The sequence below is a fragment of the Camellia sinensis genome, chromosome 14 (assembly GCF_055761805.1).
Source record: "Camellia sinensis isolate YWXY chromosome 14, ASM5576180v1, whole genome shotgun sequence".
Classification (NCBI taxonomy): domain Eukaryota; kingdom Viridiplantae; phylum Streptophyta; class Magnoliopsida; order Ericales; family Theaceae; genus Camellia; species Camellia sinensis.
Genome location: NC_138974.1, coordinates 50,986,637 through 51,007,068, shown reverse-complemented (window position 1 = coordinate 51,007,068; position 20,432 = coordinate 50,986,637). Strand labels below are relative to the sequence as shown.

General features: G+C 32.8%; 3 protein-coding genes across 3 annotated transcripts; 1 reads left to right on the top strand and 2 right to left on the bottom strand.

The window, feature by feature from the left end:
• Positions 1 to 247: 247 nt before the first annotated feature.
• On the bottom strand, positions 248 to 1,759 carry LOC114317931 (uncharacterized). The gene is made up of 3 exons (XM_028264732.2): positions 1,602 to 1,759; positions 838 to 917; positions 248 to 729 (listed from the first exon to the last, which is right to left on the bottom strand). The coding sequence occupies exons 1-3, from the start codon at positions 1,675 to 1,677 to the stop codon at positions 547 to 549; spliced, it is 339 nt and encodes a 112-aa protein (XP_028120533.1). The 5' UTR covers positions 1,678 to 1,759; the 3' UTR covers positions 248 to 546.
• Positions 1,760 to 5,128: 3,369 nt separating this feature from the next.
• On the top strand, positions 5,129 to 10,906 carry NS2 (asparaginyl-tRNA synthetase 2). The gene is made up of 8 exons (XM_028264755.2): positions 5,129 to 5,658; positions 8,473 to 8,709; positions 8,813 to 9,409; positions 9,560 to 9,745; positions 9,841 to 9,905; positions 9,983 to 10,112; positions 10,253 to 10,311; positions 10,510 to 10,906. The coding sequence occupies exons 1-8, from the start codon at positions 5,212 to 5,214 to the stop codon at positions 10,691 to 10,693; spliced, it is 1,905 nt and encodes a 634-aa protein (XP_028120556.2). The 5' UTR covers positions 5,129 to 5,211; the 3' UTR covers positions 10,694 to 10,906.
• On the bottom strand, positions 10,795 to 11,801 carry LOC114317938 (receptor-like protein kinase-related family protein). Its single transcript, XM_028264740.2, has one exon. It carries the CDS (start codon positions 11,751 to 11,753, stop codon positions 10,959 to 10,961), a length of 795 nt encoding a protein of 264 aa, XP_028120541.1. The 5' UTR covers positions 11,754 to 11,801; the 3' UTR covers positions 10,795 to 10,958.
• Positions 11,802 to 20,432: the final 8,631 nt, after the last annotated feature.

Sequence of the window (20,432 nt, the reverse complement as noted above, 5' to 3'; positions counted from 1 at the left end):
AATGTTGGGACCACTTCCATGTGCCCCTGCAGTGCGGTGCCTCTCCAAACTGCCAAAAATCCAAACTACACATTTCTAGAGACCAACCAAAAAACATAAAATAAAAATGCTTTAGTTATTCCTCTCAACAGTCCGTCATTCCGTTTATTGTGTTAGCAATCATGAAGTTGCATTGCATCAAATAACAAATGTTCTTAGAAAGGCCATTCACTCAAGATTTTGGCAGAAATTAAAATGACTAGGAACATGGCAAACATTATTCAAACTATTATTCTATTCATTATTTATATGGAACACAGCAGATGCAATACAAACAAAATTGGAAGAGGGGGGGGGGGGAATCTACAAGAACATATTTTTCTAAGGAAAAGTTAAAAATGAGAGTAATACAAAAATTTATACAGTCCAACATTCTGAAACAGTAAGGACACTATAACAGCTAATTGGTCACTGATTTTTAACTACTAGTTGTACTCTAACAAAATGGTGTAGTAAAATAGAAGTTACCGAGACTCCATTTATTTGCCAAAAATTGTGGACATTCATTCACCTATGGCAAACACATTTGTAGTGGTATGCGCTGTTGATCGGATCGTTTCCCTCCACCGGAACTTGCTCTGCACTGCACTTGTACTTACACCCTCTGCATTCGTTATAAGTGCAGGTCGGTGCAGTCGATCCAATCATCGCTCTTCTTGAATTCCTGTTCATCCATTGTTTAATGCTATCCTATAGACTCCAACGAGGTTACAAACAAACATGAAATTAAAAAAGAAAAGTGAATGTTTTAATTTGAAAAAAACAAAGGAATTTTAAGGAAAAGTTGGTCTTTCTGACCTGCATGAGAAATTCTCTTTCTGAGGTAGATGATTGATGTGCCCTACGAATATAGGAAAATAAAACTTGAGTTCTAGATCCTGCACTCATCCAAATGTGGGATATTTGTCAAACCAATTGTGGCATGAAGACTGTATCGAAGCTGTTGGTGAAAATTATAACGAAATTGCCAGAATATGAATTTTTAGTGTTTAACAAATCACATTAATGCACAAAAATCTTGCTTTCTTTAATGAGATTCAAGCCCTATGAGATTGGTAAATATCCAATAGAAGCTAAGATTGAGAAAACCAAATGAAAGCTTCATTGGTGGTCTAGAAGATGGAGGAAAATAAGCAAATTTTGGAACGTTACAAACACAATTTGGATTTGTAAATATCTATAAAAAAAATATTAAAAAAAAAAAAAAAAGTGACTCAATGTAGGAGACTTGTGTTAAAACAGAACCTGGGGAGGCCAACATATATGCAAACTTATCCCATTTAGACCTGTATGAAGTCCAAATTGGGCTGTTTTCCATTTTGGTTATCAGCAGCCGAAGAGAAGTACTAGGTCCATGACTAGCATAGTTGGTGCAACAAAGAACCAAGTGAAAATGAACCTGTAATTTCTATAGATAGACCATGCAAACTAAGAGAACAAATTGATGTACACTGTAAAAGGTAACAGAGTTCTTACTAAAAAGGGTTTTGCAAAAAGCCCAGAAGAAACAGAACATTAAACAAGAATAAAATTTAGGAAGAAACAACCAACTGTAACCTGACCTTGTATAACATGTGCAGCACAAATTATGGTGAAGAACAGCAAGAGTAAGTTGTTTAGGAGTCTAGTGTTGGCCATTACTGCCTTGGTGTTGGGGAAGTTTGAAGCAGATATAAATTGCAAGTCAATATATTAGAGAGAGAGAGAGAGAGAGAGAGAGAGAAGGCTAGTGGTCAAATAATGGCAAAACAGACAGTGCTGATAACAACCCAAAAGAGGTCCCCAACTGACAAAAATCATATTTGGTCCAACTCATGGGGGCTACTGGATTGTGTACTTGAATTACAAAAGTACCCACTGCCCTTTGTGTGTATTTACAAATCAACATTGATTATTTTGAGTTTTTTGGAAGGGTTATTGTAGGGATTCTATTTGGACAATCATTTCATTGCTCCTAGAGATTTGTCACACCCACCAACAAACAGCATCTACATCTTCCAGGCTTAGGAGATGCCTAGAGTATTCTTTGAAAATTCCTAGAAGAATATGGAAACCATGTAACATACTCACAGAATCATGCATAATATAGTGATCAATAGACCTTCAATGTATAATTAAAGGTCAAATTATGAATATACAATCAGCAAACAAACCAATTTGGGAATATATATATAATCAGGCTTCACAAATGAGTTTCAGGATTTTGTTTATCTTTTAAGAATACAATTTGTTTTGGGGTCAGCTTGCTGGAAAGTAAATCCCAATTACCCCCAGTCACTCCTAAATTATTAAACAACAATGATTCATCCCCTTTTCCCCCCACCCCCTTTGACCCCCTCTCTCTCTCTCTCATTGGTTACATTTTTCTTTTCTTTTTCTTTTTTTCCCTTGTTCCTCTAATCACCACCTGCCACGTGGCAAAGAGGGGTGAGGGTGACCCCCAAAAGGGGGTCCCAAGCATTATTCATTATTAAATTATGTATATCTATTAAAACCAGGCACAATGCCAGATCGGGCATAACACCAAAGAAAGGTTGAACCTAAAACATTCAACTTTTATTATTCATCCCAAAGAATAGAGAGATAGGACCCACCGGACTCGAATACCTGGTTGGGATCGCTGCTACTCGGTGATGCTCAACGGACTCGGACGCTTATGGGATTGAAGAAGAAGAAGAAGAAGAAGAACTGGGGAACAGTTATTGGTCGCCGCTGCTGGAAATAAATAATTTACTTAAAATGCGAATTAAATATTTCCTGATTCAAGAAATTACATTGAAGTTTCTAATTTGATAATAAATTTTTATTAATTAACTATCAAATCAATTAATAATTTTTATTAACGTCAAAAATATATTTTTATTAATAATTTAAATAATTTTATTATTATATAAGAAATAATTAAAAAAATTACTTTTTAAATTAATTATGTTTGATAAAAAAATTTATAAAAAAAAAATTATGATTTTTCAAATTATTGTTACATTTCGTATTTTAAATATAAAGTGTATTTGTAATTGATTTTTTTTTTTTCAATTTACACCCAACCATTATACATTTTATATAATTTAAAATTGATCCAGAATTGTTAATCGAAGTTAGGTTGGGCCTGAATACCATGTTAGGCCCATTTTCAAAATTTCTAATTCTACTTTGGGTTTTTAATAATCTGGGCCCTAATTTTTCATATACGGTTCCTCTTAGCTGAAAAATAATTGAAAAAAAATTACAAATCACTTTCACAAAAATATTTATAAATTTGTAGAAAATTTTATATCATTGATTTAATATTTTTTTTGAAATTATATAATTGCAATTTTTCCAAAATAATTCTGGCTTGCAATTTAATAAAAGATTTTTGAATTTGTTAACAAACACTGAAAATTAAACAATTATGATAATTGGACAAGTTTAAATTTTGAAAAGATTATAAAAGAGAAAAAAAAAAAATTTGATCTATATAACAAAATAAAAAATTTATATAGCACGAGATACGCTCGTCCTTGATTTTCAATCTAACTTTTAGTTTGACTACACCAATGATTCATTTAGAATGAGGCTAAAACACTTAAAAATGCCATTAAAAATGTCAAATTAAATAAAAAATTAAAATTTATTCTCATTTTTTTCTACTTTTTATATATTTTTGTTCATAAAAAATTATTACCAAACACTTTAATTTTTTCCTTCTTGTAGCCACTTCCTAAATTAATTCTAAATTACGTTTGTTTTCTGTTACAAGAGTCACTCCAAACTCATAGTGATAAACAATAGACATAAATTATGTTTGTTTGGTTTATGGTGCTCCAGATTAATTTGGGCAAGGGTATTAGTAAGTCTGGGCAGAGAGATAGTCTTAAAAAATAGCCTGTTCAACTTAGGATGTTACCGAACGTCTAGCAGGACATTCAGGCGATCAACCAACTAAGCCTCTGTTTGGCAAGTGAGGTTGGAGGCTTTTTTGGCTATTTTAGCCACAAAAAACAAAATAGGCTATTTTAGCCATAACAAACAAAACATCACATCCAACCCATAATCATTACATTCTTCTCTCACAAAAAAACTCAAAAAAACCAAAAAGCCCTTCCCAAACCAAGCTTTTAAGTCCAGGCTAAAATAGCCAAAAAAGCCAAAAAGCCAACCCACTTCACAAACCAAGCCTAAGTGTAATTTTTTTATTTTATTTTTTATACTCGTTGGGCTTCTTTTTTTTTAACATTAATATTTAATGTTTTTGTATTTTTTGTTAAGTAAAAATCATAATTTTATTTGTTTTATTATTTTATATAAAAATAATTTAATAATGCCTACAATAAAAACTATCATTAAAATAAACATAATTTTACTAATCCCTTCACTATCAAACTCTTCTTAACAATTCCTTCACTATTAATTCTCCTCATTATCAATTCTTTGCATTCTACTTTTGGAAATAAACGGTCCTATGGTGGAGAGAGAGAGAGAGAGAGATTGTGGAAGTGGAGGGAGGGGAAATTAACAAAATAGAATTAACAGTTTAAAATTAGACTTTAGTTTGGTTATGCAATTCTAAAAATAATCCTAGTGAGAAGTTTATCAAAAGTTTAGAATATATTTACTTGATTCCGTCAACAGTAAAGCTAATTTATTTGGGTTTAACATGTAATCTAACAATAATGCAACAGATTGATGTTTTACATTTATAAATGATATAGCAAGAGTGATAGACCTCACATTATTAAGCCTGTACTTAATTAAAAATTGATACTTATTACATTATTATAAGTTAAATTACGAGAGATTAATGGGTCTCAAACATTTGCAGATAATCTAATTAAATTTAAACTCAAATTCTTTAATAGCATGGTATTCCCGCGAATACCCAACCTTGAAGAATGCCAAACCTTAACAGCCCCCATCTCTGTGTCTCTCTAACTTGCAGACGGCTGCAAAGGGTCAAACAAAAACAATCCCTTTCCTTCCTTCATCCCCAAACTTCCCAACACCCATTTCTCTCATCTTCCTCCTCTCACTCCCCCAAGCAAAGCATCCTTCCTCTGCTCTCTACCTCCCATAATAAAACCCACCAAACCCCCCCCCCCCCCCTCTCCCTCTCTACATTCCCACAAAACTTCTCTTCACCATTCTCTGTTTTTCAATCTCTACTTCTGTTTCTTCTCTTTTCAACCAACAATGTCCACCAAACAACCCCCCACCCCCACTGCCACTGCCACCGCCACCGCCACCGCCCCGGTGGTGACCTTTTCCAAGTACTCGAAAAGGGTGATATTGAAAACCATATTGGGTAGCGGCGATGGCGGAGTTGGATTGGTTGGTGACAGAGTAGTGATTGGAGGGTGGGTTAAGACCTCCAAAGAGGTGACGAAAAAACCTGTGCCGCCGCCGGTTGTGGAAGGTGATAAGGTGGGTTCTAAAGATGTTACGTGTGTGGAAACTATTCCGACTCGATTGCCATTCTTTCGATCAATCATGAAGGTTTTTGTGGGAAGTCATGAACCGGTTCGTGAAAAGTTGGATTCGGTTGTTCAAAAGCTGCCGCCACCTCCGCCGCCGCTGCAACAGTCGTCCTTGTTTGCAGTATTGCAAGTTAGTGATGGTTCTTGCGCTGCAAATCTCCAGGTATACAATTTGGTTTTGGGCTCTGTTTCTTCTATTTGAATTCTCTGTTTCGTTGTCTGAGTTAGAATGGGCACAATTTGCACAATCAAAGTTTTATATATGTTTGTTATGGCAAAAGTGAAGATGAAAAAAGGTTAAAATACAACAAACACACAAGCACATATGTCTACATTCACTAGAGAAGATGAATGTTGAAGTAGTTTACTATGAATGTAGATATTACAATAAGCTAGCTCTGTGTGTGTGTGTGTGTGTGTGTGTGTGTGTGTGTGTGTGTGTGTGTCAACCCTCTTCTGAAACTCAGTAGATTATCATAAACCTAAGAATTATAAAATAACCCAATATATACAATAAAGGTGATTCTACTTACACCACTCTTTTCCCTCTTTACACTCTCTATCTCATTACACCATTTAAAAAAAAATTAAATTCTCATTACACCTAATATATTACCAAAACAAACCCTATGATAAAAAACTCTTCAAAACTCATCTCTTTACACCCATACTTTGTGTTGGGCCTGTTCGGTAATACAATGCTAAATAATTTGAATTACTCTAGTTCCATGTTACCGGATAAAATTTTGTTTCCCAGTATTATGTTACCATTCAATTGGATAATTTCAGTTCACTTCCCAACAAAATCAGTAGAGCCCACATTGAAGTGCCTGTTTGGTCACACAATACGAAACAATTTACAAAAATTCGGTGCTATAATGCTGGAATAAATTGTTTGTTCCAGCCTTTTGTTGCTATACATTTACAGAGCCACTTCCTCTCAAATAATGTAGTAATAATTTGTGATGGGCCTGTTCGATAATAAAATGCTAGTGAATTTTAATTACTCTAATGTTATGTTGCTGGAAAAAATAGATTTGTCTAGCGTTTTGTTGCTATATATTTACAGAGCCACTTTGTTCCAAATGATAATTTGGGCTTGTTCGGTAATTTGATACCACACTTATATTTTTTGTTCAGCAATTTGTTACTAGACTTATATTTTTTGTTATGTAATTTACCGAAAATGTATCTTTTATTCGGCAATTTGATACCAGACTTATATTTTTTTGTTCGGCACTGTGATGCCGAACTATGTTATTTTGTTCGATTTCGAAACACCGAACAAAAGTCGCAGACCAACCCAGAAAATTGAAACAAAAACCTACCAAACTAATAAAAAAACTCACCGTTTCACTTTTTTTGATGGTTTTTCACCACCGTTTCTTCATCCATTGCTTTTTTTGATGATCAAGACACTATGATTATCACTTTTTCAAAAGAGATGTGTAAGAGAAAAGAAAAGTTGAGAAAGAAAAAATAAGGATTGAAGATCAAGGGGTGTAAGGAGATAATCAAATATATTTAATTTTAGTGTTTTGTCGTTTTAAGTAATTTCACACATGGATAAATTTGAAAGAAAAAAACAAGGTGAGAGCATCTCCAACCCACTAGGCATATCATGCTTGTTAGTCAAAATGCCTAGTATAACTCATTTTTTTCAACTCCAATGCACTAGGCATATGGTTAGGCATTTTAGCTCAACTCACATTCACTAGCTACATGTAGCTAGCCTTCAAGACTAGGCAAAATATATTTAATCATTAGGATCATTTCCCTCCATCTTTGTTGCTGATGTGGCATTTTATAAAATTAATAGTATTTAGATGAATAGCTAAAATAAAGAGCATGGTTGGAGTAGAAACATGAAATAGTTGATAGGCAAAATAAAATATATACTTTATAGTAATATTTAGATAGGTAAAATGCCTATTACCGTTGGAGATGCTCAATGCACTAGGCATATAATACTTGTTAGTTAAAATGCCTAGTGTGATTCACTTTTTTCAATTCCAATGCACTAGGCATATGACTAGGCATTTTGCCTCAACTCATATTCACTAGCTACATGTAGCTAGCCTTAAACGCTAGGCAAAATGTATTCAATCATTAGGATCATTTCCCTCCATCTTTGTTGTTGACGTGGCATTCTATAAAATTAATAGTATTTGGATAAATAGCTAAAATAAAGAGCATGGTTGGAGTAGAAACATGAAACAGTTGATAGGTAAAATAAAATATATACTTTATAGTAATATTCAGATAGGTAAAATGCCTACTACCGTTGGAGATGAGTAGTGTAGGTAGAATCACCCATACAATAAATCCAAAGTAGTAAACTGGGTCAAAACTGACCCAAATAGAATTACCAAGTTAGACCTACCAGATTAATCAAGTTTCTTGGGTCGGCAGCTTGTAATAAGCATCATTCTGGTTGAATTGGAGTAATATACACAACAAATCTCTCATCTTTTTCCTTTTTTTTTTTTTGGGGGGGGGGGGGGGGGGGGGGGGGGGTGTTGAGCTTCTCTCAAGTTGATATATTTTCCTTCTTATTTTTTGTTTTCAAAAAATTCTGCTAATTTACTATTTTGCATTGAAGCTTCCTTTATTTTTTGAGGTTTCAATTATTGCTATCAACTATTGTTATAGTTGATGTTAGGGTCTCAATTAATTGAGGAAATAAGTTTTTTTTTTTTTTTTTTTAAATTTTAGTTATTTATTTTTTTGGGTAAGTCTGAGAATCTTGGTGCCGTGTTTTTCTTTTTTTTTTTTTTATAAATCTTGTAGGATGTCAGTAGATTAGTAAGTTAATACAATCAGCAATCAATGCTTCTCTATAAGCTCAAATCCCCAACCTCAAGTACAACCACTTGAGTTACGAGGCGAGGTTTATTCTACACAAAATGTTATTATGCTATATAAAGATTTACTTGTATGTGTAAGCTATTTTGGTGATTGGTTTTAAATTTCTCAGGTTCTAGTGGACTCATCAATTGAGCGTCCAAGCCAAGTCATGCAAACTGGAACTTGTATATTAGCAGAAGGATTTTTGCAGCAGCCTGAAGAACCTGGAAAACATGCTGTTGAACTCAAAGTAGCGAAACTTCTTCATGTTGGGACAGTAGATCAAGACAAGTACCCCTTATCAAAGAAGCGATTACCCCTCGATATGCTAAGGGATTTTTCACATTTTCGACCCCGGACAACTACAGTAATTTCATAATGCCATTGCAATTTGTCCTTTATTTCATTATTGTGTTGTGAAAATTTGGGAGCTTTTCAACACTTCTGTTGAGTTTTCTTCCATATTGCAGGTGGCATCTGTTGCAAGAATTCGTAATGGCCTGACTCAAGCCACTCACACCTTCTTCATGATCAATGGATTCCTTTATGTTCAAGTGCCCATTATCACAACAGCAGATTGTGAAGGATTTAGTGAGAAGTTCCATGTTTCGACTCTTCTTGGGGAAAAAATAAAACAGGAGGTAATTACCACGGATGATACTGCAGGGATTAGCTCTGAAACTGTCAAGGCTTCTATTAAGGAAAAAAATAAACAAATTGAAGTACTCCAAAGAAGCGATAGCAACAAGGAAGCACTGGCTGCTGCACTTCAGGATCTCCAAATAACAAGTGAACTAGTAGCACTGATGGAAGCAAAAGAAGCAGCAAAACAAAAATTTGAGTCCAGGGCTTCAGTTAAACCTGTACTTGTGGACTTCTCTGAAGATTTCTTCTCTCGCCGGACTTATCTAACGGTTTCTGGCCGCCTTCATCTGGAGAGCTATGCACGCGCTCTTGGAAATGTATACTCATTCGGGCCTAGATTTCAAGCACAAAAATCAGAGTCCAAAAGGAATGTGGCAGAGATGTGGATGGTTGAAGTAGAAATGGCTTTCTCACAGTTAGAGGTATAAGCTTTATGTTTGTTTCAGTATTAATGGTTTTTTAATATTGCTCTTGTTCATATCATTCCATCTTTATTTCTGATGTAAATTCTTGGTACCAATTAGAAATGTGAAGTTATTTTCCTAATATTCTTCTTATTTTTGGTGCTCCAGGACGCCATAAACTGTGCACAAGACCTTTTGAAGTCTGTCAGCCAATGGGCTCTGGATAATTGTTCAGAAGATCTGAAATTTCTTTCAAAACGAGTTGACCAAACTATTGAGGATCGCCTTGAAAAGATGACATCAAGTTCATTCCGAAGGATCTCCTATGAAGCAGCAGTGGAGGTTTTAAAACAGGTAATATTTTGCTATGTCATATTGATACATAGTTCTAAATGTATTTTATCTTTGCCAATATTATCTCATTTATCTTCTTGGTGCTTTTCGGACAGGTCAAAGATAAGAAATTTGAAGCAACAATCGAGTTGGGTGCACCTTTAACTGAAGAACATGAAAGGTGTGCACATGGTAGCAGTATTTGTGTTGTTGTTTGAGGAGAGAGAGGTAAACTTTTAACCCCTTTGTTGATTGCAGTTATCTGGCTGACGAAATCTACAAAATGCCGGTCATTATAGACAGTTACCCTAAAGAACTTAAGCCATTCTATGTGCGCCTGAACGATGATGGAAAGACAGTTGCAGCATTTGACATGATTGTACCAAAGGTAGGATGAAATTCTTTTCTGCAAGAGATTAAGCAACAATTGATCATTTCATCTTTAATTCTTTGTTCTATAGATTTTCACTTTAATGTAGCTAGACTGCAATATTGTTAGTCACTAAGTTGGAGAACATTTGTTCGCAGGTTGGAAAACTGATCAGAGCTAGCCAAAATGAGGAACGCTTGAGTATGCTAACTACAAGGTAAGAGCATAGCTTTACGAAAGCAGAAGTCCAGATTTTATGTTCATTGCCGCTACCAAGTTCTATTTTCTGATTTTGAATTTGCTTATATCTTCAAAAAAAATAATAATAATTAAAAAAAAGGCTCAAAAAATTTAAGAGATTTCTTTTAATTGTTTTTTTTTTTTTATACTGATTTGCTGCTATTCATGATTGCAGGATCATGGAATTGGGCCTACCAAAGGAACAATATGAATGGTATTTAGATCTTCGCATGCACGGGACCGTCATACACTCTGGCTTCAGTCTTGCGTTCGACCTTCTGGTTGCCTATGCCACCGGCCTCATCGATGTCAGGGATGTGATCCCTTTCCCCAGAAGTCATGGCAAAGCTAACAACTAATTCAACTTGCGAAAATGTCACTTCCATGTTGGAGAGAGCTACGCCAAGCTCTGTGTAGAGATTGAAAAGCTGCGTAGCAGACACATCTACTAATTATCTTGTGTGTGCAGAGACACAAACACAGTGTCTCTGAATGTAAATTTGATTCACTTGTACATATTATAAATATTTCAAAGGCGAAAAGTTCTAATTGAAATGAAATTATTCAGAAGATGTGCATTCTTTTTGACATCTTAAACACATCTGACATGCCAGACTAAGAGACTTAAGGTTTGGAAACCACAGACACATAATAGGCCATTGAAGCATTGGCCGAGCCTTCTTGCGAATCAAGAGGGAAGTAAAAAGGATACAGTTCATATCGGAGATAACAACTACTATACAAAACCCGACAGCCCTTTTTGTTGTTGCAGTAGTTTGGGATGTTACCAACCGCTATGGAGAGGCACTGAGAGCAAGATAGCGGTGACAGGTCCCTAGTGCATTGCACCAACGCGTAAATTGTCAAAAATGGTGTATACTTATTTTTCGCTCTCCCATTCCCTCTGTTACCAGGCACAACAGCCTGCGTAGTAATCTGATCCAACAGAGCTCCGAGTTCTTTGTTGAAAGTATCCGGGTCATTCGCATCCTCCACATTGTAAATGTAAATGCCAAAAGCTGTGTCTACATGTCCAAAAAAATTGTTGATGTCATACCTTAGGAAGCAATATTCGTACCAAATCCTGGCATCGGCTTGGTTTGGGCAGCGTGTGCGGATTTCTGTGGCAGCGTCTTGAATGCAGCTTGAGCAGTCTTCGTTGCTCACATCGGCTCTGCATTGTGATAAGCCATAGACTTGGTTTTTGGCTTTGCCATAGGAAGTGTTAATATAGCCATTTAGGATTGTACCCTTGACCAATTGAGGCAACAAGTAATCAATGTTTGCTGATATTTGATTATTGCTTATGTTGGTGTTTGTATTGCAAAACTGGCCTGAGGGATCAGTGGATTCTGCAGGGGAAGTACAGAGGAAGAGTAAGACTAAGAGAAGAAAAAGATGGCATAACAAGCAACCCATGTTTTTGTTTTTTGGTTTTTTGATTCTATGTTGAATTTGAAGCTCTCTTACATGGGTTCCTTCTTATTAAGCTTGGGATTGGGGGTGGGAAATGAAGTGGGGGATATGACAAAGCAGACATAATTGACTTTGTGACATTCTTGCCACTATGAGCGGAGGAAAATTCAAGTGCTTCTGGAAGAATATCAATTTCCTCAGTAGGATTGGTGCAATTATTGTTCAAAATCACATCAACAGCTTACACATTTAAATTATAGCTTTACTCCACTTTGTTTCCAATCCTTATTCTAGGCTTGACAAACATCATTAGCTATCTATCTAATGGGGGAGTGCCTTCTCACAGATATTGCAAATTCGTAGTTGCACTCTCCAGATGAACTTGAGTCATAATTTAATTCTATTTTTATTAGGAGTATAATGATAAAGAATTAGTTACTCAGAATTAGTAAGCAAGAGTCTTGCTCGTCTAAGTTCATACTGTTAGATTCCTCACTGAATAGAAACTTCTATGATCATGTCCAAAGGAAATTGTAACGCATTGGTCGCCTCCTCTTACCTTTTTCTGTAGCAAAAAACTAATAATCTAACTAGCTTCCCCCATGTGAAGTAGATTTGTTAAGAAACAAATTTTAAGATACAAGTATATATTTTGGGTATCTTCATAAGAAAACGAAACTGAAAGCATTAAAATTATTACTCAATTATCAGCTTTATTTGAAAACTATGTTAATATGTCATGTCCAAAGAGAACTGTACTGCATTAGTCATCTCCTCTTACCTTTTTCTTTAGCAAAAAAACTAATAATCTAACTAGCATCTCATGTGTAGTAAATCTGTTAAAAAACAAAGTTTAAGATATATATATATATATATTGGGTATCTTCATAAAAAAATAAAACTGAAAACATTAAAATTATTACTCAACAATCAGCTTTATTTGAAAACTATGTTAATATCCAAATTTAGGAGACATTTGAAAGAGAACAAATCAAGATGGAATGGAGTAGGGCACCATCAATGTCTAAAATTCCACATTCTAAAAAATCTTTTGAGACCAATTGACTTTCAACATGGTGCTTTGTCTCCTGTATCTCACTACTCTTGCTTGTGCTGTGTAGCACCATCATGCAGCTGTATATGGTATTAGGTGTGAGATATTTGACTCTTATTATCCCCCACAATTTCTCTTGTTTGTCTCGATTTGTACTCAAAATTTTTATTTTTATAATTTAATATGTATTTTTAATCACAAAATTATATCTCGAGATTTTTATTACATTGAGTAGATGAATGTACCATTTAGTATTCAAATTTTATAAGGGGATTTGGTCAAAACCCTCTGGTAATAAAATTTTAATGCATTAATGATAAGTACAAAAAGTTTTTTTTTGAAAAATTCAATAAATACCACAATTATCAAAACATTAAACTTTAAAATAATATAACCTTTTGATGTAGATGTTGATTTTTAATAAAATTAATATTTTTAAAATTCTCTCATCAAGATCTATCAAATAAGATTCATATTAATTATAAAATTCTTTAAAAGAATAAAAAAAAAATTATTACTGTTGAAAAATGATGTAAACAATAACTTGTTATTTTGGCAATATTGTCCAAGAAAAAAAAAAGATATTTCAATTTATCCTTGCTCAATTATGTGTTTCCTCTTTAAAGGAGTTTATGAAATAAAATAGGAGGATTTGGTGATAGCCCCCTCACTATTTAATTTGTCTTTCAAAAGGACAAGAATTATATAAGTACTTTCAAAACCCCCTAATATTTTAAAACTTGTTTCTTTTATTATATTACCCTCATATCTATCAGTTCTCCTATTAAGTCATCTTCATTATATATTTCAGAGTAAAATTTTACTCTGTATGAAAGTAAAATTTTACTCTGTATAAAAGTAAAATTTTACATTCTAAAACTAAAAGTAAATTTTTACTCTGTATGAAAGTAAAATTTTACTATGTATAAAAGTAAAATTTTACATTCTAAAACTGAAAGTAAAATTTTACTCTGTATGAAAGTAAAATTTTATTCTGTATAAAAGTAAAATTTTACATTCTGAAACTAAAAGTAAAATTTTAATCTGTATAAAAGTAAAATTTTACTCTGAATAAGAGTAAAATGTTACACTCTGAAGCTAAAAGTAAAATTTTACTTTGTATAAAAGTAAAATTTTACTCTGAAAGTACAATTTTACTATGATTTAGGAAGAGTATCCACTTTGAATCACACTAAGTGTCATGTATTAATAACCTTGTGTGTTTGGTTGCTGAGAAAATTACAGAAACATAACAAGAAAACCAAATATAGTTTGGTTGCTGAGAAAATCAACATGTTTTTTAACCAAAGTAAAAATTCAGAGTAAAGTTTTACTTTAAATCATAGTAAACTTTACTCTGATTCAAAGTAAAATTTTACTCTGAATCAAAGTAAAATTTTACTCAATTATACTTTGAATCATAGTAAATTTTACTCTGATTAGTAAAATTTTTGTGTGAAATTCTTATTAGAGAGATTCTTATTAGAGAGAGAGAAAAGAGAGAGAAATTGAATAGATCATCCATTTTAATAGATCGATCATCCATTGAACAAGATGAGTACGAACAGATCAATTCAAAAACTAGTAAAAACACAAATCTATATTACAAGGATATATAACCACAAAACACACAGATCAAAAACTAAACAAAAACATCCAAATATTAATATAATCATAATCTAATTGAGGTGGCCATTTCAGAGAACACATCCAAATATCTCTCTATCTTTTGATTTCAAAGAATACATGTATTCAATAACACTCATACACACAAATGTATATATATATATATATATGTGTGTGTGTGTGTGTGTGTGTGTGTGAGATACGCATTATTTGAAATTATTTGATAATATTGTCGTTCATCCTTGTCTAATTTTAATTGATTCGATTTTGATTATAAATTTATAATTTTCTATCAATTTAGTTTAAATAATTTCTCTCGCTAGTGGTTTTTATGAAAAATATGTACGTAAACAATCGTGTGTCATATTTTTAGAAGTAAAATTATAAATTTTTTTAAATCAGTGATTCAGCCTTAGCTAACTTAATAACCATTTTCCGTCAAAACCTTAAGCAGCAATATTAATTTGACTAAATTGACACAATATTTAAAATTAAACATTAAAATTGAACTAGTTCAAAGTGTAGGAATTAAAATGAAATTAGTGACAAAATGTAGGAATTATTAATATAATTAGCTAAAAAAGAAAAAAGAAAAAATATACAATGACAAAATAGATGAACACTTACACATAACATAATATATATATACATATATTTGGAGAAATACATAACAGTGTACACATATTTTGGAGCACAAATCCATAGAGCTATAAACACAGCACACTTGGCGAAGCCTACACTCTTACAAAGCAGCCAACACATGACCATCCTCACCACCACCTATGGTAAGGCAGTCCGCAAACTGTTTATTACAACGATCTATCTATATACATATATATATCAAGTCCCTTCATACATAATCTCATTCTCATGTAATGAATGAGAGAGAGATAGATAGATACCACATGACATAACATCGGTAAGGTTGATTCAAGCAGCTGTACCACGGCGACGGAGGTCGGCGAGATCTTCGCAAATTATATATATATAAAACTACTGAGGTCGGCGACGGAGGGAGCGACGGAGGGAGCGGCGGAAGAGGATCTGACGTCGGCGGCGTGGGCGAGGTCGACGCAGGAGTTCCAGAGGCGGTGTGAGCTTCTAGATCTGAAGCTTGAAGGAGTTAGAGAAGGGAGAGAGGGAGGAGAGAGACAGAAAAGGTGGGGAGAGAGTGGGTAGAGAATGTGGGAAAATTTAATTGAGGGTATAATAGTCTAATAAAATATTTATATAATAAATTTTGTCTTTTATGTAAGATTTTATAATTATGAAGGGATTTAGAAAGTATAATTTTTTTCTTAGTCCTTTTAACAATGAAAGGAAGGTAAAGGGGGTTTATAACCAAATTTTCCATTTATTGAACTATCTTTTTTACTAAATAATAATCCAATTGAAGGATTTTGATTAAATTTTCCAAATTCCTCAATGACCGGAATATTGTTCTTAATAAATAGGAAATCCCATCATAGATGTTTGATTAGCAATTTTGCACTCAGCGATCCTTATGCGCATATCATCTTATGAACATTGAATGGATAAGGAATATTCCATTTTTTCCATCTTTTATGCAACTCCTATTCGTAGAGCAACTAGATTCTCTCCACTTTACAAATTAGACGTGTTGTTTGGTCTTGGGAGATCTATCATGCGTTTAAATTCATAATTTAAATAATTTATTTTTTAAGTTATATATATATAAAAAATTAAGTTGATTAATTTATTTTTTAAATCATAATATATAAATTATACATGTAAAAAATCAAGTCGATTCGATAATTATAACTACAATAATTTACGGTGATGCTTCTGACCCCCAATGGCACCCCAGTGACGTGACACGCTGCCATTGACTGAAAATCAAAAAAAAAAATAATAATTTTTTTGGCCGATAGGAAGAGACCCCAGCACCCTCACTGGGGGTCTCATGCATTTCCCGATAATTTATTACATTTGTCTCCTGAAATATATGAATAATTTAGTTTTCAAATAGTATTTATCATTCATTTTTTTTTGTTTTTGTAAATAAATATCATAAACTAATACAATTATGGTAATGAATGTTGTAGTAATAAAATTTAAACTCCACGTTAATAAGTAAGCATATCGAAGCAAAGTTGGACATTTATGCAAACCAAACCGAACAAAAAGATGGCATTATCAAGGTTCTTTCAAGAGTCCAAGTAATAAATATTAGAGTAAATGACAAATACATTTTTTAAAATTTGTTTAAAATATGAATTGTTCTATATAATTAAGAAAATTATAAATATTTTTTTGTCAGAATTTTTTATTTAACAAAATTAATTGAAAAAGTAAAAACTAAAATTTATAACTGTTCACCTATACAATAATAAAATTATTTGAATTATTAATTGAAATAAAATTTTAACATTATTAAAAATTATTAATTATTTGATAATTTATTAATAAAAAGAACTATTTGATATGAAATTAAAAACCTTAGAGGACATAATGTAATTTCTAAAACCACAATGGGTAATTTATAATTTAAATAAATCTCATAGGATGTGTTTGTAATTTACCCTAAATACTAAAAACTACATTTTGATATGATATAACATCTTCCATTATGCAAATATTATTTATTTTTTGGGGAACTTACTTATAAGTCTCATACACAAAGTTCAAAATTCATTTAGTCCCAAAACAAAATATTTGCACCAATTAGTCCTATATATTTTTAATTGTTAGCTTTTCTTTTTTTTTTTTAAAAGATGCTACTACATCCCATTAACACCAGATTTCTGTCAGACGGACATCGAAGACTCGCCGGAATGTTCAACGTCCCCCGGAAAGTCACTAGAATATCACCAGAAATTTGCTGGAGTATTGTAGGAATGTTTTGAACGTCACCGGAAGTTGTCAGAATGTCTAAAATGTTCGTTGAACATCAATAATAACGTCAAAGACTCACCAGAATGTCTAGAATATTTTCAAAAAATAAAAAAATAAACTGATAAATTGAAATGAAAAAACATAGCAAAATGTGCTAAATATTGATAAACTGAAAGAAGAAAAAAAAACCTAAGAACAACAATCAGCAACAATAAAAGAAAAAAAAAATATTATTTTCAATTTTTGTAGGGTTTAAGCAAATAATTTTCAATATTGATCAAACTGAAAAGTAAGTTTTGAAATTGTAAAATGTTACAGTTTCAAAGTATGATTCTGTTAAGTATTTATTGTTATTAATCAAACTAAAAACACATGTTATGAAACTGTAAAATTTTACAATTCTAAAGAATGATTCATTTCAACAAAAAAAAAAAAAAATTTGAAACTGTAAAATTTTATAATTTTCACCGCCTATAACTAAAACTCGAAAATAACTTGTTCAGAATTTGAAATTTTCTCCATTATAACAAAAAAATAAAAATATGTAGTATAGACAAAGTATTAAAACTGAGAGATCGAAGAAAAGAGACAAATATAGAGAAATACTTGTATTCCAACAATTATTTTTTGGTTTAGATATAACTGAATCTAACATAGATCTACTCAAATTTGAGTAGATCTACTCATCTTCTTTCTCGAAACTCATCTCTTTTGTCGTCGACAAGCACGAAGCAAGGAGTTAGTACTCGGTGGTTGCCCGTAAACCCCAATCAATGGTGGTCGCCGATGATTGTAGATTAGAAAGAGAAAGAAAAGAATGAAGGCGTGGGCGTAGTCGTGGTCATGGTCGTTATCGCCACTGTTATTAGAGAAAGATAAAGAGAAAAAGTAAGGTATAGAGAAAAGAGGAGAAAATAAATAAATATAGGACTTTTGAGTCTATCTAAAAAGTTTTGAAATTAAATAATATGCATACTTTCCAAAGAGGACTTGTGGTAATTTGCCCTTCATTTTTTTTTTCATAAAATGTCAAACTTGAAAATAATTTGTGAGCCAATTAGAGAGGGGAAAAACGTGTCGCTAAATTCGGCCCATTTCCTTTTGATGGGCAATGAAAAAATTTGGCCCACGACATAAAATTTGAGAATGTTATAATTTAAGTATTGATAATGCTAAATAATTTTTTATTTCCTATTTTTGTTTCATGTTTACAAAAAAACAAGGAATAAGTTTTTATTTTTTTGTTTGTTTGTTTGTTTGTTTTGTAAAAGACAAAAACAAAAGCCTATTTGATATACAAAATATATATTTTTAAAAAAGTTTGGTAAGAGCATCTCCAACGGTGCCTTACTTTTTTTTACCAAATCTAAGTAAAAAATAGCTTATTTTCTCAATCTGATATGGCTTGCTCCAACGGTGTGCATCAAAAGGGAAAGGTCGTCTGGTGGGTCGACCGGTAAGGCTACGAAATTTTTTTTTGTGTCCCTCCCTTTTTGTTCGCAATTCTTTTTACTATTTCTTTGATGAATCATTACAGAGCTTTCAAAATATACAAGTACAGTGAAAAAGAATACCTGACATGATGTGAGTAAAAACCAATTTCAAGACAAATCACAACAAACCAATGCAGCTAAAAGCATATAAATCATTGATCTTGGTACATTAAATACCCATAATGCCAAAATTAAGATAACAGTTAAAAGGCATAAAATTATGATCATGCTCAACAACAGATATGTTCCATATGGATAATAGCATTATTCACAGGTTGATTTTGTGTTGAAGCTGCTCAAGCAGATTGCAAAAGCTTGGAAGGCGGAGAATGGATATCAATAATCCATGGTGAAGATGTCTTTCCAATCTTTCCAAACTGTAAATTACCTTTTCTTGCTCTGCAGTTGGCATGTTGTGAGACGGATCAACAGCAGCCACAAGCTGGAAATTCTTAACAGAAGCAACAGTAACACCTATTTGAACCTGTTCCTCAAAATAAACCAGTTCGCACCTGTGTGAACCTGTTCCAAAAAAATGAACAGTGTGCAGAATTGAGGGAACCGGTCAATCGGTGGGTCAACCGGCCGAACATCCGGCTGGTTGATCGGTTGGCCCACCCCAACGTTATAGCATAGTGAAATACTAAAATCGCGAGCTTGTTCTCAATTTGATAAAAATTTTGTTCTGTTCTCATTTTGATATCAATTTGGTGAAACCATTGGAGACACAAACAGTGACTTTTTCATCAAATTTCAAATCTAATGCAGGGTTTGATGTACTGTTGGAGATGACATAAGCTACTTGAGGTGGTAATTGGCACTAAAGAGTAGACAAATATTGTGGCTAATGATAGGGATAGCTGGAGGTGGTTGCTATAGTGTGAAGGGGTGGCTAAAGTTCATAGATGGCCGCCAAAAGGTAGTTGAAGGTTGTCAGAGGCTTGCAGGGCCGAAGGTTTGGAAGTGATGTGAAAAAGAAGAGAGAATGAAAACTGATTTGAAAAATAGTGAAACTATTATTTTTTTAATTTTGAAAAAATTTCAATCAATTTCAGTATTTTTTAAAATAAAAATAATATACCAAATAAGTGTTTGTTTCCAATTTCTATATATAAAAAAAATCTAATCAAATTAAAAAAAAAAGATGATTGGTCCAAAAAAAAAATTATTATTATTATTTTTTATTTCAGTGAATAAAACGACGTCACATCGCTGAGGGTCGACCCCATTGGGGGTATGAAGCACGGCCATTACCAAACAAAGCTTTAGAATTTTGACATATTATTGAAATGACAATTTTGAGAAATAACTTTGACAGCCATAATAACCATCGGCCATTGACCTAAGAGTCCGCGTAGAACATTATTACCTGTCAATATCAAAAATAAATAAATAAACTTAAAAAACAACTACTTTAAAATAAACAAATCTCAAAAGCACAAAACCTTGACCAAATTTATCAGATCCAAAGCTTTGCTTGCACTTTTTTCAAGAGTATAACCTTAAAAAAAAGCATCCTCCCAAACTTTTTTTTTGCACAAACCCACGCTTTTTTTTTTTTTTTAGGGCGTAGCTTGTCTCCTGTTCAAAATCAGATTGGACGGTATTGTTCAGTTTGTGGAGGTTTATTATGGATTCTGTTTTAATAATTCA

Bases quoted from the DNA above. Each gene is read 5' to 3' on its own strand.
- LOC114317938 (XM_028264740.2), bottom strand. From the start codon at position 11,753: ATGGGTTGCTTGTTATGCCATCTTTTTCTTCTCTTAGTCTTACTCTTC.
- NS2 (XM_028264755.2), top strand. From the start codon at position 5,212: ATGTCCACCAAACAACCCCCCACCCCCACTGCCACTGCCACCGCCACC. The intron at 5,659-8,472 runs GTATACAATTTG...TAAATTTCTCAG, and splicing joins CTTGCGCTGCAAATCTCCAG to GTTCTAGTGGACTCATCAAT. The intron at 10,113-10,252 runs GTAGGATGAAAT...ATTTGTTCGCAG, and splicing joins TTGACATGATTGTACCAAAG to GTTGGAAAACTGATCAGAGC.
- LOC114317931 (XM_028264732.2), bottom strand. From the start codon at position 1,677: ATGGCCAACACTAGACTCCTAAACAACTTACTCTTGCTGTTCTTCACC. The intron at 918-1,601 runs GTCAGGTTACAG...GGATGAGTGCAG, and splicing joins TGCTGCACATGTTATACAAG to GATCTAGAACTCAAGTTTTA. The intron at 730-837 runs GTCAGAAAGACC...TGGAGTCTATAG, and splicing joins AAAGAGAATTTCTCATGCAG to GATAGCATTAAACAATGGAT.